Source organism: Suncus etruscus, chromosome 8 (genome assembly GCF_024139225.1).
Source record: "Suncus etruscus isolate mSunEtr1 chromosome 8, mSunEtr1.pri.cur, whole genome shotgun sequence".
Classification (NCBI taxonomy): Eukaryota; Metazoa; Chordata; class Mammalia; order Eulipotyphla; family Soricidae; genus Suncus; species Suncus etruscus.
The window spans coordinates 18,495,179-18,522,985 of record NC_064855.1 but is presented as its reverse complement, the minus strand read 5'-3'; the positions used below and the strand labels follow the sequence as shown (position 1 = coordinate 18,522,985).

Sequence of the window (27,807 nt, the reverse complement as noted above, 5' to 3'; positions counted from 1 at the left end):
TTTAAACACCATGCTTTACAAAATTGCTCATAATACAATTATTACATGTATTCAGTATTCAAGACAAATCCTATCATCAGTCTGACCTCTTTCATCATTATCCCCAGTTTCCTGCCTACTCTCCAAGTCTGCCCTTTTGGAATAAAATAATTGATATTGCTGTTATAAAAAATAATAAGTAAAGAATTTATATTCCTTATTTCATATATCTCAATATTTATAGTGAACTATCAAATAGTTTAGTAAAATAAAGTTTATAAAATTGTTATATCTCACAATGGGATTAATAACGTCATTGTATGAGGATTTGCTAAACTGTTTGCTGCTAATTGAGTCTTCATGGGTTACTGTTTTTGCTTGTTGTGCTTAGTTGGCTTCTATGTTACACTTTGATCTGATTTGCTGTGCTCCTACATGCTGCCAGTTTTGTTGAATTTGGAGGTGTTGCACAGTCACGTATGACACCGTGTGCTCCAAGATTTGTATAGATTTGTATAGATGGGAGTTTCCTTTTCTGAGGCGTAGTGTCTCTTCAGAGATTAGCCACGTTGTAGTAAAATTAGGCTGTTTGTATGACAGCAGCTGTGAGGTGTGGGTGCAGTTGCCAGGGCTTTGGCAGGCCAGGGATTTCAACTGACCCCTTTCTGAGAGCCCAAGAGTTTTCATTCTAAAGAACAGTGTACCTGTGAGTTTCATTGGTTTGATTTGGCATCTCTTCTGAGATTACTTGTAAAGCTGGGCCTTTTATGTGGTGAAGTGGGTCTGGCTGCTAAGGCTTTCAGGGACATGGGGGGAGACTGCTTGCCCCACTCCAAGAGGACCCCAGATAAACTTTCACTTTGGAAGATAACATAGAACATACTACTATATAAAATGTTTCTGTCGCTACAGTTATCACTCTGCTCTGTAATATTTTATTAAGGTGGTATAAAAAACAGAATTTGATTTCTTATAGTTATGAAGGCTAGAAATCCAAGACACTGATAAAAAATTGTATTTTTGATTAAAAGGTCATGGAAAATATTACATATTCTTTGATTAAAACATTGTTAAAATGTCCATAGAAATCAAAACAATGTAAAGATTCAGTGCAATCTTTATCAAAATTCTCAAATCATTTTCTATAAAAATAGAACGACCCAGGTAGAGCATTTGCTTTGCACATGACTGACCCAGGTTTGATACCTGACATCCCATATAGTCCCCTGAGCACCATAAGAAGTGATCCCTGAGTGCAGAGTTAGGAGTAAGCCCTAAGCATAGCCATATATGATCCCCAAACAAAGCTGGAGATCTGACCCAAGTCAGCTATATGTAAAGCAAGCACTTTATCTGTTGTGCTGTCCTAACCTACAAAGTGAACCTAGGTAAAAGCCTAACAAAGGCGCTTCCCCCAACTTCATATTTCCCTACCACTTTTTTTTTGGAATGTAAAATCACACCCAGATTATAAGGCTGGGGATAATAAAGAAAGAGTCTGCCTGAGAGCCAGAGACAGAGTTCATCAAAAAATGCAACTTCATGTTAACAGCTTCATTTTTTCAACCAATAAATATAGTTCTACAAAGTAAAAAAAGAAAAAAAAGACATGGGATAGGTAGCAGAGAGAGAGAGAGAGAGAGAGAGAGAGAGAGAGAGAGAGAGAGAGAGAGAGAGAGAGAGAGAGAGAGAGAGAGAGCTCAGGAGAGAAAAGACAAGTTAGGCAAACGTGGCTCAGAGGAAAGCTGCACATGGCAGAGAAAAGCCATGAGAAAATAAAGCAAGCTGACTCCAATGGATATTTTTTCTGACTACTGTGTGTTATTTCTCCATAGCTACTACCCTGCTTCATCAGACCCGTCCATCTGAGGGCTTAGAAACACAGTGTCTGAGGCAGCCTCATCCAACACGTGGACTTTATATTTTTATTCTATACTAACCAAGAGAGATTATTGTTGAATTGGTGACACCTACACATGTAGAGATGAATAAAGCAGAAATTCCTGAAACTCCACAGAGTTATAAATCAGTAAGTTGGTTTACTTTTTTTTTTTAAAAAAAATGGTGCTTTTCTTTTCTACAGTTAATAAGATAAGAAATTAATAGTCTGAGTAATTCTATCCTAATATACTTAAAATATATAATTCAGTAAGAAAGAAGATAGGGGGCCTGTGTGGTGGCGCTAGAGGTAAGGTGTCTGCCTTACCAGCGCTAGCCTAGGATGGACTGCGGTTCGATCTCCCGGCATCCCACATGGTCCCCCAAGCCAGGAGCGACTTCTGAGCACATAGCCAGGAGTAACCCCCGAGCATTATTGGGTGTGACCCCAAAAATAAAAAAAGAAGATAGGATAATTATAATTTTAAGGGAAAATCTGATGATGCCTATAAAAGTAAAAATAAGTGTGTTTTATCTAAAAGATGGAATATTGGGTTTAGGTTAGAAAATATTATAGATAAATGCGTAAGTATCTGCAATAATAAGATATTACAATTAAAATCAGTATAGTTAAAAAGTCACCTGAGGGGCTGGAGTGATAGCACAGCAGTAGGGCGTTTACCTTGAGTGTGGCTGTCCAGGATGGACCTAGGTTTGAACTCAGATATCCCATATGGTCCTGACTTTTTTTTTTTTTTTTGGTATTTTGGGTCACACCTAGTGATGCTCAGGGTCTACTCCTATCTACATGCTCAGAAATCACTTCTGGCTCAGGGGACCATATAAAAGTTACCTGACTAGAGATGGCACATTCAGTATAGGGGAGACACTAATTATTGAAAATGTATAAAACCCTTAACAAGTTAGGAATAAACAGACTTTCTTTTTTTTTTGGTTTTTGGGTCACACCCGGCAGCGCTCAGGGGTTACTCCTGGCTCTACGCTCAGAAATCGCTCCTGGCAGGCTGGGGAGACCATATGGGATGCCGGGATAGAAACCACTGTCCTTCTGCATGCAAGGCAAATGCCCTACCTTCATGCTATCTCTCTGGCCCCATAAGAAGACTTTCTTAACTTAGTAGAGGGTAAGCAAATATGCCTTGAGTTGGGGTCATACTCAATGGCAAAATGCTAAGAGAATTTTCTTTTAGACTTTGAGTATTTCATTCATTTATTTATTTATTCAATTATTTTGGTTTTGGGGCCACACCCAGTGATGCTCAGGGTTTACTCCTGGCTATGCACTCAGAAATCGCTCCTGGTTCAGGGGACCATATGGGATGCTGGGGTTTGAACTCAGGTTCGTCCTGGGTCAGCTGCATGCAAGGCAAAAGCCCTACCACTATGCTATAGCTCCAGCCCTGAGAATTTCCTTTTATTTTACTATGTTGTTTTATAAAGAAATTTCTTTAACGGTCCTTGCAAAACTGGTTTCAAGGCTATGAATTCCCTAAGCTATTGCCTGTCTCTGTATCATTCCTTCGAGTCTGAATGATATTGTAACTGGATAGAATGTCCTTAATAAGGTTTATTTTATCAATCACTTTTTGTTTTTGTTTTGGGTTTTAGACCATACACTACTGAGGCTTATTCCTTCCTGGTTCTGTTCTCAGGGATCCTAGTGGGACTCAAAGGACCACATAGGGTGCTGGAAATTGAATTCAGGTCAGCTACATGTAAGGAAAGTGACAACCTGCTGTACTGTTTCTCTGGCCCTAAATCTTTGAATTTAAGCCATAAAACTATGTAACTCCTAGGTTTCATATGTAGGTGTGTAGGTATGATGACTTTGGGGACTTTTTAGCACCAGCAAAGTTGACAATGTAGAAACAAACAAGTCAGGCTAGATTAAATTTAAAAACATCTCATAGTATACCAACAAACATAAAAGGTGACCTATGACAAAGGCTGGTGACACTGCCTTAGAAAACTGGGACCTGCTCTTCAAGTGTTTTGGCTATGTTTAGGGCAATTTGCTGTTGTAATTTCCTCCTGGCCAGTGTTGGCTGGTTCCGCATAGTCTCCACCTTGGCAACTTAATTTGCAATCTCTCCATCACCTGCCTTTGTCCTGAGTGATTCCAACCATGAATTCATTTTTCCCTTTGTCACCAGTCCCCATTATTTCCCATTAGGAGATCCAGAAAATTCTCTTTGGTTTGAATATACACCCTGTGACTGTTTAAATGCTGCCACTTTCCCATGGTTTGGAATGACAGCACATTTGTAAGCTGCTATTTAGAATTATCCTGAGAGGCAAGTTTACAGAAGTGTATTGTCTGAGACTTTTCCAGCTGTGATTTCTATGCCAGCTCAAAGGAAACTTAATGACATATTTGAGAGTTCAAATAATGCTATCAAGTGCTCTAACCATCTTGAATCCACTGTCCTCTTTCCTTTTTTGGCTTTTTTGGGTGACACCTTATAAGGTTTTGGAGGCCACCTGGTGTTGGGGATCAAACCCGAGGCCTTCTCATGCACTCCAGTCCTCTGAGCTGTGTTCCCAACTCTTGGATCTGTTCTTGGATTGATTCTTTTCATATTGTAGTAAAGACAGTACCAAGAAGCTGAAGCCTTGTGTGCATGGCTGTGTTTTAAAGTGTACAATCATCTTTCAGTTGATACGAAGTCATTGATAGGAGGGATAAAAACAAAAACATTTTGTAGACTCTAGGTTGGATCACTTATACAGGTGCTGTGATGAACAAATAGAATACAGAGAGAGAGGCAGATTCACATGGTTAGATATGTTGGATATTTGCTGTTGAACATAATGTGGAGAAAGTTCAGTTCTCCAGGAAAGAGATACTGGAGCTAGGAGTATTGTGAAATGAAGGGAAAGTATGATGGAGTTATATTTTTTTTGTCATTACTTCTTTATTCTGAGAATTTTTATCTTATATTTTTTTGTCCCCAAGAGTAACAACTAAGCTCTAATTTATTCACATGTGATTCATGAATCACATGTTCCAACCAGGAACCACCTGCATGAATATCTCTGCAGAGCCCAACCTATCTTGAAATTAGAGTACAGCCAATTATAGGTCTTCATTCCATTAATTGCCTATAATAGTAAACTTGGACAAACCTGAAGATTGGTGTTGCTTCATTGTGATAATGGTACAGGCATTATCATGAAACATGTTTTTATTTTCACTGTTACCTCTCATATCACTATATAGAATTATTGGCACCTTGGAACACTAGAACCATGTGAAAACAGTGGCATGATAGTGCAGAGGAAGGAGTGGGTGAGGATATTAATGTTTGAAGAATGTTTGGGGGTTTGAAGGATGACTGAGAACCCTTTGAATGGAGAAAGCTATGAAGAATTTGTTTTTGTTTTCTGGACATACCTGGTGATGCTCAGGGGTTACTCCTAGCTCTGCACTCAGAAATTAATCATGGTGCTTAGGCAATCATGTGGGATGCTGAAAATAGAATCCAGGTTGGCAATGTGCAAGGCAACCGAGCTCTTCGTATTATCCTTTTTATTATTATTATTTTTTATTTTGGGCCACACCCAGTGATGCTCAGGAGTTACTCCTGGCTATATGCTCAGAAATTGCTCCTGGCTTGGGATGGGATGCCAGGGGATTGAACTGCAGTTTGTCCTAGGTCAGATGCATGCAAGGCAAAAGCCCTTCCACTGTGTCACCGCTCTGGCCCCTCCATATACTCTTATCCCTAGGAATTTCTTAAAAAGAAGAGCATGGCCTACAAATTGAAAGTTAGCATGTACTTTATGTTCTGAATGTAAAAATTCATCTAAGGGCCATTTGAGAGTATCTTTTAGTGTGAGAGGGACATTTAACCCATGCTGGCAGCCCCCTGGCATCATCTATAAATTCTCTCTAGATGAGTTTATCTCCTTGGTTGGACTATTTATGTATTTATTTGTTTTTGGTTGGACTATTTCTATTCTGGGAGCAATAACCAAATCTTACTCTTCTTTGTTTTTGCAAAGTTCCAACCAGGAACCACCTGCATGGATATCACTACAGAGCCCACCTTACCTTGAAATTAGAGTACAGCCAATTATAGGTCTTTTATTATGTGTCCCACTTTCTCTTTTATTGAGTTTGAATCTGTACTTGGCTGTACTTAGGGTTTACTCCTGGTGGGACTTGGCAGACCATATGGTAGCCAGAGACCGAACCCATGCACGAAAGACAATAACCATCTCAACTGTATTATCTTTCTGGCCCCAATCCTTTTTCTCTCTTTTTTAATCCCCTTCCCTTCATTGTGTGTTAGTGAGTGGAGTCAAACACACATTAGGCTGCAGTGCCCATATCTGTAGTCATGTTGATTGTCTGGGATTGCAAAGTTGTGGTCCTTGCAACATGTTTACCGGGAGTCACAATCATTAGCTGTGGTTTGTATGTTCTGTGTATTGTGCTCACAAACATGCTTCTCAAAACTCCACCTTTTTGGTTTGTACATCTTTGTGGTGCTCAATAAGGGGCTCATCCCTTTAGGTGTGGTACTCAAAAGATTCTTATGGTAACTTGGCTGGAAATGGCAAGTCATGCTGGGTAGTAGCAAATGCAGAGCTTCTAGCTCAGTCAGCAGAGATGGTCGCATTGCCTTACTGGCTATTATGCTGGGATATTCAGTGGATCGATTGGGAATCACATTTGCAACCTGTGGCTTGCAAAGCAGATCTGCTCTAAGTCACCGAGCTAGCTCCTAAGCCTCATCTCTCTTATCTTTACAGGCGGCCACATCTATGGGAGATGATGCAAAATATGCCCTGGCAATGCTAGATACTTGGGAGCTCACCCTCCTAGCCAGGGCCATGCAGAGTGTGCTATATCCTTAGTATCTAGTGCAATACCTAGGATATATTCATTGTTCTGCCTACCATGTGTGGTTATAAATACTCCTTTGACATTTGCCAGAGAAGGAGGGGTGCAATGGTAACCTATTTGGAATTCAACACATGTTCTTTTTTTTTCAGGAAAAGTTCTCAGAAATAGTTTACTCTATTTCTAGGGGGAAAATAAAGACTTTTATCCATTTTGAACAAAATTTGTCCTGAGTGCAGTGAAGGGTGATGGGCATTTTGGTGAGGTGCAGTATCTGTCCATACAAACTGTAAACATTAGCACTATTATAACCATGTTACATAAACTATAATTAAAGAAAAAAGAATCTGCACAGGGACTAGACAGCAGGGAGAGCACTTGTCTTTCATGTGGTTGACCTGGGTTCAATCCCAGGCATCCCTTAGAGTCCCCTGAGCCTGCCAGAAGTGATTGCTGAACACAAAGCCAGGAGTTACTCCTGAGCATTGCTGAATGTGGCCCCCAAACAGACAAACACAAACCAACAAAAAAGAATCTGACCAAACATCTCTGTGCCAGTCATTCTGACTTTCCTCTTTTTTGTTGGGAGAAGTTTTACTTGGCACCTACATGTTAGATAATCATCTCACACAGGAAATAATGATATGAGGAACCTTATAAATGGGGCCATGGTTACCTGTTTATAACAGTGTTGTTGTTAAAAACCTAACAATCCTTCACCTGACTCTTCCCTTGAGAGAGCTAACTTCTGAGAATAACCATCCCAAACGCACTCTCTCATCTGAGTTTATGCTCCCTCATCTAGGGCAAATTTGTCTCTTTATTTTCTGCCTTCCACTAAAACAACAACATTTTGATTGTAATTTCAATATACTTCAAAATTATATTCCTCTTTAAGATCTCCATCACCATTGAGAAATAGAAAGGAAAGTCACCTTATTAATAGAAAATACGCTGTTCCAGTCTTGTATGGCTTTGAAGCTCTTGATCATTCTCACCTTAGTAACTGCATCAGTTCATGGTAGGACCTGAGTTAAGTTAACTCGCCTCTCCTTTCATTCTCCCGCTCCCCTTCCACTAATCTATTACTTCCCCCTTCCACTCTCCATCTGCCTATTACTTTCCTATGTAATTAGGGTAACATTTAAATGCCCTGCCACAAATTCCAAGGCATTTGTGATCCAGCCCCTGTCTGCTTAACTTTTACCCCTCCTTGTTTCTCTCCTTGACATGACTCCAGGCTTGATGATTACCTAGGTGTTCTCATCTTTAAATAAACTAAACTCTAGCACCTCTCAGGGGTTTTACACCTGCCAATTCTTTTTTTGTTTTGATCTCACTTGGAATGTCTCCTCCTTTGAGATTCTGTAATTGCTTCAACCAGTCACCTCCATCACCTGCCCTGGTGTATGCTTATAGCAGTTTGGAATTATTTTACATTCACATAGTTTTCCCCTTTCAGTGACAATGTAAGTGGTTTGATGCCTTGTTCTTTTGTATCCCCGAATTCCTGATGATTATAGCAGTTTTGGTATGGTGTAAACTCATCTGAGCTGATACTGTGCATTGAATGAACTATAGTTTATGGGTTAGTAAGCCAAAGGCTGGTTTTTCCTTGCTCTGATGAAAGTGAATACATTCAAACATGTTCTTCTTGTTATGGTTTATTCCTACCTTTAGGAAGAGCAAGTCAGGGCTTAGTGGTCTCTGGGGGCATAGTATAAAGAAAAACATTAAGGAGGAATTTGATGCTATATTACTTAACAATTCTATTACCATAGGCAGCTGAAATGCACAAATCAATCACTTTGGGGATCAAGTGATTGAAAGGCATATTCAGCACAAGGAATAGTGATGAAAATGTGAATTACTGTGCCACAAATTATAGCCACAAATATTGGCTTTCTACATAATACTTTCTAAACATGTTTTAAGTAGTGAGATTTTCTCAAGAATCTAGTACCCATATATGAATGAAATAGATTGATAGTTGGAGGCACCATTGACAAAATGAACAAGCTCTGCCCACTGGTGCCTCTAACTCCATCCCTCGAAGGTAAAGTCAGAAATAGCACTTTAGGCTTCCAGCCCAACACGAGGTTGGAAAATCACTCATCTTAGCCTAACCGTCTTTTGAGGAAACTGAGCCCAGAAAACAAGACTTCTTCAAAATCATAAAACTCCAGTCTACAAGTGAATTATGGAATTCTATGATTGATGAGCATGATGTCTTTCTTTGTGTTACCTTGTATCTTGAAGGAGAATTACTAAGGAATCAGATTTGCTCTGCGCATCAGGAGCCATTCCTGAGTGTGGAGAGGAAAGTTGGAATTTTAAGTATCTCAGGTGGTGCTTTTCTTGGAATTCTTTTGCTCCTCCAAGCAATAGAATGATTGTCACACAGTTCTCCCTTGCTTGGAAGTCATTGGAAGCTTGTCTTTAGAGGTGGAAATGGGATGACTTTTTAGAAGAACATTATTTCATAGTGATTTCATTGCTCTGAATTTTCTTCTACTAGAGAATTTGTACCTATTAAGTATTGACTTATTATCTGTAATGAGGGGCAAAATGCTGATCAAGAAAGATACTCTTTTGTGAAAAGAAAAATATTTTATTTGAGGACTAGAGAGATAGTACAGCAGGTAGGATACTTCGCCTTACACACAGCTGACCTGGGTTTGATCCCTGAGCACTGCCACGTGTGGCCCAAAACACACATGACATCCTAAAAAAGCAAAGTTAAGTGGATGCCCTCATTAGAAATAGTTGATTTGATAGAATAAGTGGATTATGGCTCCACTATTGTCCAGTTTCATGACCATTGGAGGCTCAGAACAAGTGCAGCATTTGAATGATAGCAGACACTTCAGTGGTTTAAGCTAAGTAAGTAAAGTTCAAAGATGTGTGCTATCTAGCAAATATAGTTTAAAAATAGAGAAATCTGATTTTTAACCACAAAGGAAGGTGGGTGGACATTATTTGTGCCATATGCAATTGTAATATCCCAGGCATCAATGAAGCCCACATTGAGATCCTGAAAAATGTCCTTTATGGCAAGATAATTGATGTAACCATGGAAGTCAGCAAATCTCTCCACGTCAGAGTTCAGGTCCCTGATATTTTCTGCTTTTATGAATACTCGAGTGTCTGGGCTCCTTAGGAGAAGGCGCTGGACAGCTCTGTGGATATTGAGGGCCCTTCGAATAAAAACATCAATGGGGAAGGGCCGGAAATGTTGACCCAGAGAAATCACAATGATGGTATTTTTGCCTCCCCCAGTTCTGTCAATGGTGCGAGCAATGTACTCCATCTCTTTGACTGAATAGATCAGTGAGCCGATCAAGGGGTAACTGTGTTTTTGCCAACGAATCTTGATATTCCCATCCAAGTCAACAGCAAGTTGGTTTCTCAGTTTCCCAGATTCATGCAAATCCACTGACTTGAGTGCTGATGACAAGAGGAAAAGAGAGTAACGTTACAAGGATCATAAAGACAGAATGCAAGATCTGGTATTTATAACTAAATTTAACCAATCATGGTTGATTTCTTAAGTGGTTAAATGAATAAATGTGATCATTATTTGAACAACAAAAAGTGTGATGCAATTAGCTTATGTAAGCCCTGTAGAATCCAATGAATTGGGTGTGATAAAAGCCAAGATCATTTCATTGAAGAATAAAGTAATACAGTCACTGCAGGTCTTATCTTGTAAAATGTAGACTAAGCTAGTTCAAACAAAAAGGTAATAGTGGATACTCTATCATCCTATTAAACAAGAAAACCTCTATATCCTACTACGCCAAGATCCCTCAAACCCGGAATTAAGTTCTGCATGTCTGTATTTCTTTTACCTAAATATGAAATGGTGCCAAGTTCAGTGTCTCTAATACCTATTCATTATTTGAGTGACTCAGATTTTACAATGCATTTATGTAGATTTATTCATTTATCTCAAGGTTCATTCTCTTTATGTATACACACAAACCAAACCAAGAGTTGCAACAATTTGCTCAAGATTAAATAGCTCGTTTCTAGAAGCTTTAAGATAGGTTGAACAAAACAAAAGGAAACATTTTCTTATTATTACTTTTAGTTTGTGAGTTCCATATGGCAGTGCTCAGAGCTTATTTATGGATCAGGGATCACTCCTAAGTCTTGGCTGAGCCTAGAGGATACTTGTGTTTGAACTTGGTTCAAATCCATGCCAGACAAGTGTCATACCTACTATCCTATTTTTATGGCCCATGTCCCATTTTATTAACTGGATCCCCACTAGACTATCAGGTGAACTTCTTTGTGGTTAGAATTTCAGAATAAAATTCATTGAAAAGGGTATAGATAAAATACATACAGGCCATAAAAGATTAAACTTAAAGTCTTAAGTGAGTGAGATTTTGAAAATAGAGTGGCTGGAGTGTTGGAGAAAAATGACAGAGTTTCTTCCTTTTGCTCCGACCACATTTCAGTTTCCTTTTCCAAAGCACATCTGGACTAGGATTCTAGCCCCAATTGTTGACATTAACTCATGGTAACCACTGCACTACACTGCACTATCCATTGTTTATCAGGTACTTCCTAATGTGCCTATGTACCTTGTCCTATCTAATCTTATAACTACCCAACCGCCTTCTGTTCTTATTAGTGTTGGCTGGAAAAAAAATAAGGCAGAGGCAGAGGAAACAAGTAACACACCTAAGATCATGTCTACCAAGTGGCATAGTCTAGGACTATTAGACCCCAAAACCAAAATTTTGGGGGTGTTTATCTTCAAAGCACTTCTTAGGGGGCCACGTGGTGCTGGAGTTTGAACTTGGATCCCAGTGCATGGAAAACATGTGCCCCTGACAGCTGAACTACTTTCCTGTCCACCAAATTGCCACCTCGCTTCTGCCATTTGTCTTTTCATGCAATGATACGAGTTCACCAAAAAAACTTACTACATAGCATATTGAATTAATGCATGTTATCTATTGCCTCATTTTATCAGGTGGTACTGCTTCATTTTCTTTCTACAGATTAAGAACTTGAGGAAAGGGGCTGGAGAGATAGCATGGAGGTAAGACATTTGCCTTGCATGCAGAAGGACGGTGGTTTGAATCCCAGCATCCCATATGGTTCCCCCCCCCCCAACCTGCCAGGAGCGATTTCTGAGCATAGAGCCAGGAGTAACCCCTGAGTGCTGCTGGGTGTGATCCAAAAAACCAAAAGAAAAATAGAGGGGGCTGGAGAGATAGCATGGAGGTAAGGCATTTGCCTTGCATGCAGAAGGATGGTGGTTCGAATCCTGGCATCCCATATGGTCCCCTGAGCTTGCTAGGAGCGATTTCTGAGCATAGAGCCAGGAGTAACCCCTGAGCACTGCTGGGTGTGACCCAAAAACCAAACCAAAACAACAACAAAAAAGAATTTGAAGGACATGATGGTTATATAAATTGCCCACGGTCACCTAGCTTGAAAGTGGGAAAGTCATATTTTGATCTCAAGCCTTCTTAATCCAGAACCACACCCTTCACCAGAATGCCAGTTGCGTAGAAAGGTGAACAATAGAATATCTTTCATTACATTCAGTCTTATCTGATTTTCTGAGCACAGAGGGTAAATATGGAAGTGTGGATTTTACAAGGATCAAGGTACAATAAGGTTTTTCCTATAGCCTTTCATTAGATTAGGTGTCTGGAAGATGAAAAAGGTTCGCGTGAGCTGTTTTGATGTTTTAGGAGGGAGAAGAGGTGTTTTACATAAACCTCTGTCCTTTTGAAATGGAAAAAAAAAAGACTAAGCAAAGCAAGTTTATGGAAGGGTCATGAATATGTAGATGGTACCTACTTTTCATGTTGCTTATGAAGTGCTCAATCCATTGGCGGATGGTGGAATCACCCAGTAGGAGAAGGAGCTTGCCTTTCAAGCATTTTCTCATTTCGACTGGGGCTAGATTGCAGGACACAGGATTCCATGCGTCTTTCCAGACATGCCCACTGGGAATTGTGGCTGCCATTCCAAATTTGCATTTTTCTTTCACTGGAACTACTTTCCCTACCAAAGAACCGCCATGAGAAAACTGGTTATTCATCAGCTTATTTCCAGAACCCATGGTGTTTCCTAAATGTCCTTGTGAAAGGCTGATAGAAAAGCTTTCATGAAACATGCTTTTAATGGAATAGTTTTCCAGTTAATTCTTCTCTGCTCTAAATTTTCTGAATGATTCTCATTAATGATATGAGAGCATGTTTTCTTCTAAGGAGGGAAATGGGTCATCTGGGTGAAATTGGAAGGTTTACTTGCCTTTTCCTGAAAACAAAGCCACCATTTCTTAGTAATGAAAATGCAATAATCCTGTCATCTTAGACCACTTTATCCCCAGGCTTGTAAGACTCAATTCAGTGTCTTAAATGCAACTATTCCTTTGATTCAATGCAGGAAGTGATAAAAAAAAGTCACTTTTGGTGAAGGGAGTGAATATGTCTGTGTAGGATGGAGTTAAATCCTGGAGGTCTGCGATGCACTGGGGTTAACTGATTGGCTAGTCACTGATGAAAAGACTGGGAATCCAAAAAACCAAGCTAGCTAGCATGGAGAGAAATCCAAGACAGACTTGGGGATGCCAAAAAGGTAGTTTAATATTTTAATAGTTTATGGTAGAGAACTTCTAAAAGTTTTGGCTGAAAATTGTATTTTTAAGGGCTGTAATGATAGGGCAGCAGGTAGGGTGCTTGTCTTGCATGCATGTGGCTAACTTGTGTTTGATCCCTGGCACCAGATATGGTTCCCTCAGCCCTTGCCTGCCTGAACAGATCTCTAAGTATTGCCAGGTGTGCCCCAAAACAAAATAAAATACCACTATACCTTTAGACATATTTAAAAAATTTAATGGGAATAAAGGCAATTATTAGTAACAAGGCTATTAACCCTGAATTTAGAAAGATACACAATCTCTTGTCTTAAATCATTAAAACATTCTTGGTGTAGGAGTGTGTATATCCCAAGTAGTGCTCGTGAGGCCTGAGAGCCTCTTGCATTGATTTTTAGCCGAGTGGGTGGTTTAAAGTATGGGCACAAGAATATAGTGTTTCTTGGGCCCTGAAGTGCTGTAGGTAAAATGGGTTGGCTACATGCAAAGCAAAGTGCCTTACATCATTTTTGATAGAGAAAATAAACATGAAGGTCGAGGTGTAATGTTATGTTAAAATGAGTTGAAGGACAGCAAAGACCAAAAGGGAGAGAGTTGGAGTGAACTCATGGGGTCATTCTGTTGTGCAGTGTACTGATGGTAGAAAGATGAACAAGAGAGACTTGGGGAGGAAATTTGGAGACTGTGTGAGAAGAGCTGGTAATCTATTGCCTCTTAAGTTGATCTATTGATGAGAGTTTTAGCTATTAAAGCAAGTTAGTGATATCGTGTATTTTTTGGGTATTTGAACACTAAAGGCAAGCCTGTGGAGCAGAACACAAATAGAAGTAGGGACAAATGGGAGATGGTCCTAGGGATGCTTTTAGGTGGATTTAGACAAAGAATGGGGGAAACTTTTATTTTTTACCCAGGGTCATTAAAATATTTATAGCATCATCCAAGGACCTAATAATAAAGGAGATAGGCTGACATGAAGAATACATGTATGTGCTGGAATGGACCACATGATTTTGTGGTCCTTAGACAGTCAGCAGGTAGAACAGAACATAAGGTAAACTTACGGTTGCATGTGGAGACAATGATAGTGGGGAAACTGTCCATAATTTCTACCCCTACATTGGACCTGAAAAAGACAGAATAGAAATGAATCTAAAGATGGTTTGAAAGCTCAGGACTTATAAGAAGTCACATGATTAATCAGTTATTTCTTGGTAATAAGTAACAACTATACTCATAGTTTCAGACCACTTAGCACACTTTAATTTTTTGGACTATTAACACAGATACTTAAAAAGGTTTGTGAAACAGGAAAAATATGTTAGGGCACATACATGTAGAGGTGACCTTGACAGGATATTTGGTTTATTTTTTCGATTTTTAGATGCATGAAAACCAAAGGCATTCAGTAGAAACTAGTTAATTATCACACTTTGTATATGTATATGTATTTTATGTAATCTTCATAATTTTCAGTGCTTTTGTTTTTTCATTTCAATGAGAATTAAATACCACAAAAGTTTAAGGGCTGCTTGGAGAGTTGGCACTGTCCCCAAATGAATTATTTGAGTTCCAAAGTTGAAGTTGCACTTTCATTTGGGGCGGAAGAGCCCAATCATTGGTCCAGTGAATCTACAGAGATACTTACCACTCAAAGAGGCTCTTTTCTTGTTTGCTGAGGTAGGAAACATCTTTGTTCTTGGAATACATATGGGTAAGTGCTGCACATGGCAGGCCCGGAGGCCTTACGCAGTAGAAGGCTTCGTGGTCTCGGACATCCAGGTATTCACACACTTCAGCACTTGAGTTTAGAGCGAAGCCACATTCAGTGCTGACATAGGTGGTCCCACTGACAAACTGGCCCATGAAAATCACCTTGTCATAGCCTTGGTTCCTGGCCCTCCAGAGGGCTGATACCCCTTCGCTGGGGTGGATGAGCCGGACAGACAGGGAGATTTTACCCTCCCAGAACAGAGAGAAGCTAACGAGGTAGGTACCATTGTGGAAATCAGTCACCTCTCCTGAGGCACCAGCCCTCAGGTCTGGGGAAGACATCCTTGCCCTCAGGAAGTCCCCGCCATATTTCTTCCTGTGCCCCAAGTGGTCTTTCGCCTGGATCAGGACCTCCAGCCAGTCACCCCTGCAGTATGTGTCTCGAGGGTGGAGGATGGTGGCTGTGCTCTGTGTGGCACTGGTGGTGGAGCTGACATGAGTGAAGGGCCGGGGTGGGATGAACTGGTTCAGGTCCGTCACAATCCTCTGGATTCTTGGTTCAGACGCTGCTGGTCCCAGTGGTGAGGTAGTGACTATGAAGCGGGTCTCTCTGCACCACTGTGAAAATTAGATAAGAAAAGATGCTTGACATGCAGCTCAGAGAACTGATTCTTATTAGTCTATTTGTACTTTACTGCTAGAACTCAAAAGTGCTCAGGGATTACTCCTGGTAGTGCTTGGATGACCATATGGGATGTTTGGGATCAAACCTGAGTTGACCATGCTCAAGGCACATGCCATTCTCACTGTACAGTTGGTGCCCACAGTACATTTTTTTAAAAAAACTGTAGAACATTTTTATTGGACAAGAGATATTGTACAACAGGTAAGGCCAGCCCAAATTCTATTCTTGTCACCACATATAGACCCCCCAAATAGTGATCTTTCTTTTTTATCTATTTTATCTATTATGTTTTGATTAAATATTTTGTGCTATAAAGTGTTTTTCAGATGGAAAAAGTTTTCTAAGATTGATAACTTAGAAGATAACCAAGAACATAGATTTATCAAAATATTCATTTTTTTAAAACTCATAAAATAGAGAATGACAAAACACTAGAGGCTAACCAGTCAGAGTCTTGCCAACCATTGATAACTACTGTTTGTCTTTTGAATTGTTCTCTATTGGTATTTTCTTTTTTAAAAAGGCAGTGTCATTAGGGTTGGGGAGATAAATCAGTGGTAGAAAGTATTCCTACCCTGGTTCAGTCCTCAGAATCATAGCCACAAAATAAAACTATTGAAAACTCTACCACACCAATGCTACATTTTTTTTTATTTTTGGGTCACACCTGGCAGTGCTCAGGGGTTACTTCTGGTTCTACGCTCAGAAATCACTCCTGGAGGGCTCGGGGGACCATATGGGATACTGGGATTCGAACCATTGTCCTTCTGCATGCAAGGCAAATGCCTTACCTCCATGCTGTCTCATTGGCCCCAACTAAATGTTTTCTTAAAATGTTTTGACTCTATCTCATCTCAAAAGTCTATTCCTACCTGTTTTTACTACTTTTTTCTTTTTTGTAGTTTACCTATTCTCATCATTTGGACATTTATTGATTATGTTCAGCTTTCTTTTGGTCAGAGTTCTACAAAGCTTATGTGTCATTGCAACTGATTATTTGTGGAAGATCTTAGAAATATAAATAATGGGCAAATGTAGTGAACTTCTGTTAGAGGTCTTCAGATATGCTGTGAAGTTGTCTAGAAGTACACTGAACAGTAATTGAGAATTTCAGCCTTTTGGGGGAGCTCACTTATGGATACTGAAGCCTGACTTTTTTTACAGGCTACTCTACTCCTTATATTTTAGATCCCTATTCACCTCATCTCCGATTGGGTCAGAAATTCAAATCCCTTCTTATTTTATTGTGAGGATTAATATAATAATGTCTACAAAAGCATGGAAAACATATGAAGTGTTTGCTATTCTCTATTGTTTGAGAAGTGAAAAATATATAGTATAAATATATAAATCAAAAAGTTAAATGTCTAAATCAACCTTTAAAAGTTTTAAGAAGAGGGCCCGGAGAGATAGCACAGCGGCGTTTGCCTTGCAAGCAGCCGTTCCAGGACCAAAGGTGGTTGGTTCGAATCCCGGTGTCCCATATGGTCTCCCGTGCCTGCCAGGAGCTATTTCTGAGCAGACAGCCAGGAGTAACCCCTGAGCATCGCTGGGTGTGGCCCAAAAACCAAAAAAAAAAAGTTTTAAGAAGAGGGGCAGAATAAATCATGGTTGCTATGCTATATTGTTGGTTTCTCAAAATAAGAAAACAAACCATCTTGCAAAAGAAATTAAGCCAAATATTTATGTAAGTAACCTAATGATAGAGAGCAAAAGAATATCTTTAAGATAAAAAATCATTAATTGCTTTAAAAAAAGGTCATAAGGGGCCAGAGAAATAGCATGGAGGTGAGATGTTTGCCTTGCATGCAGAAGGATGGTGGTTTGAATCCCAGCATCCCATATGGTCCCCTGAGCTGCCAGGAGCAATTTCTGAGTGTAGAGCCAGGAGTAACTCCTGAGTGCTGCTGGGTGTGACCCAAAACAAAACAAAAAGGACATAAATTGAACTATATAATCTCCAAAGTATTTTGGAGATTTTTTTCTACAATTTTTTTCTACAATTTTCTACAGGTGAAGAGACAAGGGAATCACTGAGAGAGGAGGAGGAACAAACAAAAAATGTGCACATGAGGCCATACTCTACTATCCTCTTCCTACTGTAGAAGGAAAATAAAGTAGAGCTGGAGATAGAGGACACAACTAACCCAGGTTCCATCCTTGGTGCCACACATAGTCATCGGGGACCCCAGGAATGATCCCTGAGAACTGACAGGTATGGTCCAAACTGCCTCCTCCAAGTAAAGGCAATAAAGTATGGCTAGAGAAATAGTACAGCCTGTAAGGTGGTTGATTGTCTTGTAAATATTTGGCCAAGGTTCTATTCTTGGGTCCCCATATGGTCCTCTGAGTACAACTCGTTATGGCTCAAACTACTCCCCTTTCTAAATGATAAAGTCTTTTGGATCTTAAAGAGGATATAAGCTGTAGTTAAGTTGTGTCCCCAACTATAATCTATTGATATGATCACTTAGACTCTCCTAAATAAATTGAAATATAAAAATCTACTTTTGTAGGACTGGAATCCACCTGCTCCCCTCAGGCATACGCAGTAGTATAGCTTAAGCACTATCAGTGTGGTCTCCAAACCTATGCACACATACCTTTATTATTTGTGTGTGTGTGTGTGTGTGTGTGTGTGTGTGTGTGTGTGTGTGTGTATGACACTCAGTTGAGCTCAGTGGTTACTCCTGGCTCTGCACTCAGAAATCTTCCTGGCAGGCTCAGGGGACTGTATGGAATGCCTGAGATTGAACCTGGGTCAGTAAATGCAAGGTAAGTGCCCCATCTATTGTGTTATCTCTCCAGACCAAACACACATAGACTTTGTTAAACAAGGTAAGAAAACAGTGGCTACCTTGATGGACTTCTGATACACTGTGTAAGTGATCCAGGAGGCTGCTAGAAACAGGAGTATCAACAGGGACTTGTGACTTGTCACATTCGTTACCATGGTTAAGATCCTAGAAGAATCAGTAGAAAAGCAAGCATGAGCGGTGCAACAAAGCATAGACTCACATAGACTCACGTGAGATGTTTATGCTTCCTGATTCCTTTTCATTCTTGGAACTGCTAGATTCTTATCTATTACCATGCTGAGAGATACCAACAGCAAAGAGTGGAATATACAGGTTTGCTTGCATCTAGGCAAAATAACCAGGCCAGCAATGCCCTCACAGGTTCTCTGTCCTCTTGCTTTAGACACAAAATTATGGACACAACATCTTAGCAGGCACCTAATCCAGTGATTACTCACCCTGGGGCCCTTTAACTCTAACTTGATTTTCCACCTTTCTTAGGACAATACCCATTGCCCTGTGTTCCTTTTTTGTCTTGCCAGCATTGCAAGTACCTCTCCCACTGGAAAAGATTTTAAAACTCAACTTTTCTTAAAACTTTAGGCCTTCTTCTCCCCCATTCCTTTTACAACTTAATTTCTGCCATTGCTGGAATTTCATGTTCTTCCAGTGAGATTTCATAAATGAATACTGCTTCTCTTCTAAAATTCTCTCTCAGTTTTTAATCTCTCCCTCTAGAGTACCACCTGCTCAAGATTCCTGGTGAGTATACAGGGCTGAAAAATTATAGTGTCCCAGATTGCTATCACTCCTCCAACTTACCTGATTTTGCAGATATTTTTGTGCCTTTAAAGACTTTTTTAGTCCTAAGCTTCAGAACTCTGGCGAGCTGGGTACTGTGGCATGGCTCAGAAGCAGGCATGCTCTATTGAGGGGCCTCTCCTTTGTGACAAAGCAAATCCTACAATAAGTGGGCGTCTGCATGCTCCCAGCTGGGAAACACAACCCTCCACTTTCTTCTGTCAGATACCTTTCAAGACTTCTCCACCTTAAGAAAGGGCACAGATTAAAAACAGAATTAATTCTGGCAGAGGTGGGAGGGGAAGAGGAAACTTCGCTAAGTGAATGCAATCATTATAATGTCCTTATCCTGTATAGTGGAGCTGTAAAATCAAACGATCATGGGATGAATTCTAGAATAGGAGTACCCCTGAAATGACAGGAGGAAATGACCAGAATGGTCCATTTCAGAGCTCTGGTTCTCAACCAAATGTTGAAGTAGGTACTGGAGAGAAAGCAAGGTCCATCTAAGTGGACGTTTGGACTTAACCAGGTCTTAGGGCTGTTCTTAGCACCCTTTAGCTTCATGACACTGAGAAAAGGCAGCAGGCATAGCTCACTTTCAGCTCAGACATGAAAATATTAGCTAGAATAGTTCCAGTAACAAGTTCCACAACAGTACTTCATGGGCTCCGCCAACCCATTTTCCAAGGAGACCCTCATAAGTGGTCACAAGTAGAAAAATTAGAGTCTTGGAGATGATCTGATGGGCATCCTGGGCCTGATGAAGCATTTTTCTTTTTTTGGGCCATACCCAGCAGCACTCAGGAACTCAGGAGTTACTTTTTTTTTTAAAGAAGACATTATTTTATTTATTTATTTATTTATTTATTTATTTATTTATTTATTTATTTTTACCCGCCATCCTCCCCTATTTTTTAAATCTTTCATTTTTAATTATGAGAACAAAGATGCAAAGAAAGAGGACAGGGTAAAGTTACAGTGGAAGGACAATCACCCATAAACAGAATTCTCAGTAGTCCCATTGCTGATATCTTAACTTTGAACTTTCAGCCAAAGAACATTAAGAAAAATAAAACAGAACCCATGTACAATTACTTTGTCCCTCAAGTCCCCAGATTGTAGTACATAATATTTCTTAGCAGCACACAAAGCAATCTAAAGACATAAAACTTATGTAACTCCTTAAACATCGAAGGCAAAGTACTTTTTTACATTTCCATGCACATGCATATTCATTTAAGTTAACCTCAAAAGTTTAAGTGGGTTGTTTTTCTTTTTTTATTTAATATAATTTTTATTTTGATCATAGTGGCTTACATATTGTTGACAATAATATTTTAGGTACATGTTAACTTAATATCAGGGGGATTCCCATTACCGGATTGTTCTCCCTACACATCCGTTCCCATCCTACCTCCTGTATCTTCCTCCCTCATTCCCAGGGCTGCAAGAATACGTGGTCTCTCAGACAAAGGGCTAATCTCCAAAATATACAAGGCACTGACAGAAATTTACAAGAAAAAAACATCTAATCCCATCAAAAAATGGGGAGAAGAAATGAACAGACACTTTGACAAAGAAGAAATACAAATGGCCAAAAGACACATGAAGAAATGCTCCACATCACTAATCATCAGAGAGATGCAAATCAAAACAACAATGAGATACCACCTCACACCACAGAGAATGGCACACATCACAAAGAATGAGAACAAACAGTGCTGGCGGGGATGTGGAGAGAAAGGAACCCTTATCCACTGCTGGTGGGAATGCCGTCTAGTTCAACCTTTATGGAAAGCAATATGGAGATTCCTCCAAAAACTGGAAATCGAGCTCCCATACGATCCAGCTATACCACTCCTAGGAATATACCCTAGGAACACAAAAATACAATACAAAAATCCCTTCCTTACACCTATATTCATTGCAGCACTATTTACCATAGCAAGACTCTGGAAACAACCAAGATGCCCTTCAACAGACGAATGGCTAAAGAAACTGTGGTACATATACACAATGGAATATTATGCAGCTGTCAGGAGGGATGAAGTCATGAAATTTTCCTATACATGGATGTACACAGAATCTATTATGCTGAGTGAAATAAGTCAGAGAGAGAGAGAAAAACGCAGAATGGTCTCACTCATCTATGGGTTTTAAGAAAAATGAAAGACATTCTTGCAATAATAAATTTCAGACACAAAAGAGAAAAGAGCTGGAAGTTCCAGCTCACCTCAGGAAGCTCACCACAAAGAGTGATGAGTTTAGTTAGAAATAACTACATTTTGAACTGTCCTGATATTGAGAATGTATGAGGGAAATGTAGAGCCTGTTTAGGGTACAGGCGGGGGTTGGGTGGGGAGGAGGGAGATTTGGGACTTGGGTGATGGGAATGTTGCACTGGTGATGGGTGGTGTTCCTTTTATGACTGAAACCCAAACACAATCATGTATGTAATCAAGGTGTTTAAATAAAAAAAAAAAAGAATACGTGGTCTCCTCTGTGCCTAACTTGTTATTTAGTGGTCTTACACCTGTTTGGTCTTGGTAGCTCTCTTATTTCCTCCTTTAACTTGGAGGCGGGACTAGATAGATAAAGTTACATGGTTTTGTTTGAAGGAGAGAAAAGTAATAAACTGGGGTAACAATCAAATACGTCAGAAATGGCGGAGTCCTTCTAGAGGCTCTCATCATCGGTTTGAGAGACGAAGGGGAGAAAGGTGAATCACCCCAACAATACAAAAATAAAACATCCAATGAGCACTCCAACAATAAAGGTAAGCACCACATAAAAGCCATGACCTTGAAATAAAAACATGGCAGAGCACATAAAGAAAGAAAAGAAAGGAAGAAAATAAATATATAAATATAAATATAAATGAAGACAACAAGTTCAACAACCACATCAAAACAATGAAATCGACAAAAACTAGATAGATAAAAAAAGGAGAAAAATGGTTTTGTGCCTTTTTTTTCTTTCCCTCCTGCACAGGCACAGTAAATCTTGGGGTCATTCGAAGAGGAATTCCCTCGGCCTAAGAGCTACAGGATTTTTCCACCCTTGGAGAATATTGTCATGGGATTAACTATAGACTCCGTACAGGTTCATTTACTCTCCCCTTGGTGCTTTCGTGCTGTTTGGAAGACTTCTGCTCCATCCTGGGTGATAAAGTCAGACCTCTGTATCTAAAGATCTCGGTATCTACACAAGTCAAGGGGTGAAACTTATTATGAAGTCTTTCTTTGTGGTTCTAGAAATTCTTCTCCCTCAGTGTCATTTTAATCTGTCTTCTTTGGTTGGTGGTCTTGGTCTTTGCGTTGATCCTAGGATGATTCCAGAAGACCCATTCCATTGCAATTTTCTCAGACAGACCTTTGGAACTGGATATCATAGTTATTGTGCAGGCATAGCTCAAACTCTAGACTAGGGCTTTTTTTTATTGGGACCAGGATACATACAGTAGGGTCATGGTTCTATCAGCCAGTCATCTGTAGGTCGCAATCTTGGCTTTTGGACAGACCAAAGGGTGACAAGTCTTCTGATTTTGTCTTATCGTTAGCTAGTGGGGTAGGATAACCTGCTCTTAGGTCAAGTTGTTTCCATTTTCCTTGTTGTCAGGATATCACTTTAGAGCTGGCACTTGATGTGTCCCAGCAGTAATAAGGATGTCCCAGATGGGATTTGTTTCCTGTAACTGTCGTGAAGAACTGTTTCATTTCTATGCCTGGGATCCAGGATTCAAGGCTGGATGAATGATGTCTAATCACCTGGTGTCTAAGTTGGGTCCACATGACATATTTTCAGGGTGGGAGATGTCCCTGTATTGTAAACAAGTATGAGTTCTTATCCCTAGTAGATAAGAGCTCGTTTTTATACATAAGATTTCCCCTTTTTTTAGTGTGTCTTTGCAGGGGGAAATGGTGCTACATTATATTGCCGGTGCTTTTGGGGGTGGAAAGAGACCTTGAATAGGCAAAGCAAAATGAAAAATAAAAAATGTGGAGGCACCTCATTTTGAAAAAAAATTCCATATTTATTTTTGTATGTTTAGAACTGTATAAAATTTAGGTCAATTTAGGAACTTGGTGTTTTGGGAGCTTTCCCTACTATACATACTCTAATCTTTTTAATTTAATTAATTAATTACTGTATTTTTTAAACATTGTGATTACAAGCATGACTGTAGTTGGGTTTTAGTCACAAAAAGAACACTCTTCACCAGTGCAACATTCTCACCACTAACAGGGGTTACTTCTGGCTCTACACTCAGAAAATGCTCCTGGCAGGCTCAGAGGACTATATGAGATGCTGGGAATTGAACAAAGGATGGTCCCCGATCAGCCACATGCAAGGCAAACATCCTACCCGCTGTGCTATCACTCCCGCCCCAAATTATTAAGCACTTTTCAAAGCTCCCATATATTCTGGTAGGAATAGCAGAAATCGACTGCCTCTGAGACATGGAATCCTTTTGTCTTCTTCACAGTGCCCTTATCAGGTAGAGCCAGACAAGATCCAGAGCCTTGCTCTTCCAGCCCTTATGGAAAGCTTTTATTCCTACAGAGTGAAACCAAAGGCATTTTTTTGTCCTTTCAGCTCCATATTCTAGAAGCAAGAATGGCTAAAAATATGTGTGGCTCTCTTTCCCTACTTAGGGGGCTGAAACTCTTACAGGTTTGGCAGACCAAGGACATTATTACAAGATCATCCACATTCCAGTTTACTTGCTAGGAGAAACCCAATAAAGCTAAGGGAAAGCTAGGCTTCTCACAGAGTCTGGAGAGAGAGTATAGGGGTCAACAGGTTTGATTCCCAGTATCACATGGTCCTTGGAACCTTGCTGGGGTCAGCTGTGGAGACCCCGAGCACTGCTGGGCAGTTCAGGTAATTCCTGGCACCTCAGGGCTAGAGCATGGAACCACCAATTGGTTGGTCAAGAATCATTAGGAGGTGGCACTGGGACACTTAAGCACTTATTGGGCATCTTCCTTCTCCCATCCAAAAAGCTAGAGTGGAATGCTGATATCAGCACCATTGCCCTTGTTCTAAGTAAAAAAGCTGCAGGAGAAGTTTGGGCAGGGCAGATGGGAAGGACAGAAGACTCCGAGGATTGCTGCAGAAAGAACTTCACCTGGAGCAGATGACAGGCCAGATACTTTCTCCAGGGCAACAAGCTAGATCACAGGTCAGCAGGTTCATCAGAGCCAGATTTGGGGAGAGGCAGCAAATAAGAGCCCTTGTTAGGGCTGGAGAGAGAGGACAACAGGTAGGGCGCCTACCTTGCATGCAGCTGACTTGGGTTCAATCCTCAGTGTCCCATATGATCCCCTCAGGAGTGATTCCTGAGTGCAGAGCCAGGAGTATCCCCTGAGCATCACTGAGTGTGGCTCCAAAACCAAACCAAACCAAACAAAGAGCCCTTCTCACTGTCTCTGAAAATGGACTCAGTTAAAAGGAAGTCATTATGTATTAGAGGCCCCAGCTGGGTAGCATGCTGGCAGGTGTCAACTGTGTGAGCCAGAGATCAGTATTGGCTAATCCAGAAGTCTTGATAAAGATAGAAATGCTTCGGTGGCTGTGCCCAGGCCCAGGGTTACACTTTGGTGAGGAACCTGAACTCAGAGTTAGGAGGAAGCCCTGAGGACTTCCAGATATGGTTAAACACACACTCACACAAAACTATTTCTCAGGGAAATAGCCTTTATTAAAATTATTCCTCGAAGCCCTGAAACTAGCAGACAGCATGGAGCTCTGTGGGTGGGAAGAGGATCAGCACATAGAGTTACTACGATGACCTGTTTCTGGAATATCCTAGTTTCTTATAAGAATCAGGAGCTAGATGAGGAAGCAGAAAAATGTGATATACCCCAACCTTCATGGAACAGGAAAAAGGAACAGAAACTAGCTCAGAGGGGGCCAAGAGGTTAGATTTAATTGTCAAAACCTTTCAATTATTATCTATGTGGTTATATACATATGCTCAGAGAATAGAGGATATCTGAGATTGGGGCACAGGGACTAGTTTGACAGTTGAAGAAAAATGGCAACCCTGCAAGTTAGGGGCATGTTGGTGGTCCCTTGGGGCAAGTGCTGGTGATAACCCCGAATTCTATGGCACGGGTGTGATCCTGGCAACTGCAGAAGCAAACCCCTACTATCAGAGCACAGGATCTGTGCTCTGATAGTAGGGGCAAAGGTCTCTGTGTGACCCCTGGTGTGTATAAGAAGGCCACAGTCCTATTCCTGAAGGAGCCATCGCAATCACTGCATCTGCAAAGGGGGAGGAGAGAAGGAGCATGTTCATTCTGGTTCCCACCAGAGACTGTGGAGGCAAAAGCACAGAGGAAAACCCAGCATTTCATCTCATCCAGCAAACTCCTTTTAAAAACATAGCCAAGGGGAAAAAAGTCTATTTCTGGATAAAATAAAACATAATCTATGGCTCATAGACCTGTCTTACAAAAGTAGGAAGGGGAATTCTTCAGTCAAAAGTAAGTTATCCAAACAATAATTGGAATTCACACACATGTAACTATTGCAGTGAGAATTTATAAGATGTGGTAAATGTTACAGTCATTACAAAATTAAACATGTAGACAATACCAGTAAAGAAATAAAAAATACATGAGAAATTATTAATTTAGAGTGCCAGAAAATATAGTACAGTGATAGTGTGTTTGACTTGCACTTGACTGATCTGGATTTGATCTCTGGCACACCATATGATCCCTTGACCCCAACTAGGAGTGATTCCTGAGCTCAAAGATAGGAGGAAGCCTTGAGAACTGAAGGATTGGGAAAAATATTTAATAAAAAATAACAGTAAAGGAAGAACAGAAGGACAAGAAAAAGTGCAGATTGACCAAAAATACATCTCTTCCAATGACAGCATTAAAAGTAATATTTCATTCAACCAAAAATAGAGGTCAGGTGAGTTAGTATAGTGAGATCCAATTATTGATGTCAACAAGACATGCTATTTTTAATAACACAAATAGCATGTAAGAAAAAGTATAGGAAAGAATATATCATTAATTTTAAGTATTAAGAAAATCAAAGAAACTATTTTAGATAAAATAAATATTAAAATGAACATTAGAGGTAAACATCTTCTAATAAGAGTATTTATAAGGGACATGTAGCAATTAGAAAAATTTATCAATCTCACTACAGACACCCAAAACAACAACCAAAAAAGAATCAAAGAAGTAATAGACAGTATTAGTCAGAGACTTCAATATCACAACCTTAATAATGAACCCTAGACAGAAGATCAGCACTAATAAACTTACATTACATAACAACTAGACCTAAACTAACAGATATAGAACTTTGCATTCAGCTACAGCAGCCTACACATTCTTTCTAAGTATGCAGAATGTTCTTTGGAATAGAACATGCAGAGTGCTGCAACACAAGCTCATATTTTTTTTGAAGTGAAATAATTTAAATTATTTTCTCTAACTGCACAAAATAAGATTAGAGATCAGAACAAATTTGCAAAATGCGCAACGTGAGTGGAAGTGAAACAATATATATGTAATAATGTCAAAGAAAGCACAAAAAAAGTTGAATATACTTTAAGAGTAATAAAAACAAAGGAATAATATCCCAAAGCATATGGGCTGCAGATAAGATAGTGCTTTGAGGAATGGTTGTACCTGGCTATATGTCAAGTAGAGGACATGAGTTGGGGGCAAGGCCGAGGGTGTGTGCCTATCAAGTTTGGGAACCTGGGTTGGATACATATATATTTGCCCCAAGGAAACCACTTAAGACAATGGAAAAAGAAAACAGAATTTGGGGGAATGGAGAGATCAAGTAGGGCATTTGCCTTACATGTAACTGACCCAGGTTCTATTTCCAGAATCCAATATGGTTCCCTAGGTATAGCTAGGAGTGATCCTTGAGATTCACTGGGTGTGGCCTTCAAACAAATAAAACAGAAATAAAAAAAAAACTTAGTGAAGAGAGAGTAACTATAAATTTAAGATAAGAAATTATAACTAGAAAGTCAGTAGAGAGAAATCAATGAAAATGAAAAGGAAGAGGGAGTTCTTAGAAAGAGCACAGCATAACCCTTTAATTAGACTGTCCATGAAAAAAATATGTCAATGAAGAAAATGAGGGCAAGTAGGGAAATCACTATTAGTGGTAAATAAATAAAAATAAGGTAACACAATGAGCAAATGTGTTTCAACAGCCTTATTTATAAGTTAGAAAAAATAGCAATTTCTCAGACAGAAAATACCAAAAACTGGCTGAACAAACAAAAAAATCTGTATTACCTATAGCAAGTGAGAAGACAAAGTTGCAATTTAAAATGCTTCAAAGAAGGGCCGGAGAGACAGCATGGAGGTAGGGCATTTGCCTTGCTTTCAGAAGGATGGTGGTTCAAATCCCGGCATCCTGTATGGTCCTGAAGCCTGCCCGGAGCAATTTCTGAGCGTAGAGT

The 27,807-nt window shown here is 39.9% G+C and overlaps 1 protein-coding gene across 1 annotated transcript in view; it reads right to left on the bottom strand.

Annotated features, from left to right (window-relative positions):
- Positions 1–9,405: 9,405 nt before the first annotated feature.
- The window catches only part of LOC126016137 (NXPE family member 4-like), a 119,202-nt gene continuing 100,800 nt past the window's right edge, over positions 9,406–27,807 (bottom strand). The window contains exons 2-7 of the mRNA XM_049778680.1: positions 19,371–19,596; positions 18,608–18,713; positions 15,001–15,683; positions 14,417–14,478; positions 12,554–12,760; positions 9,406–10,174 (exon numbers count right to left, since the gene is read on the bottom strand). Of these exons, the coding sequence (XP_049634637.1) occupies positions 9,639–10,174; positions 12,554–12,760; positions 14,417–14,478; positions 15,001–15,683; positions 18,608–18,703 (1,584 nt within the window). The 5' untranslated portion in view covers positions 18,704–18,713; positions 19,371–19,596 and the 3' untranslated portion in view covers positions 9,406–9,638. The remainder of the gene's footprint in view (positions 10,175–12,553; positions 12,761–14,416; positions 14,479–15,000; positions 15,684–18,607; positions 18,714–19,370; positions 19,597–27,807) is intronic.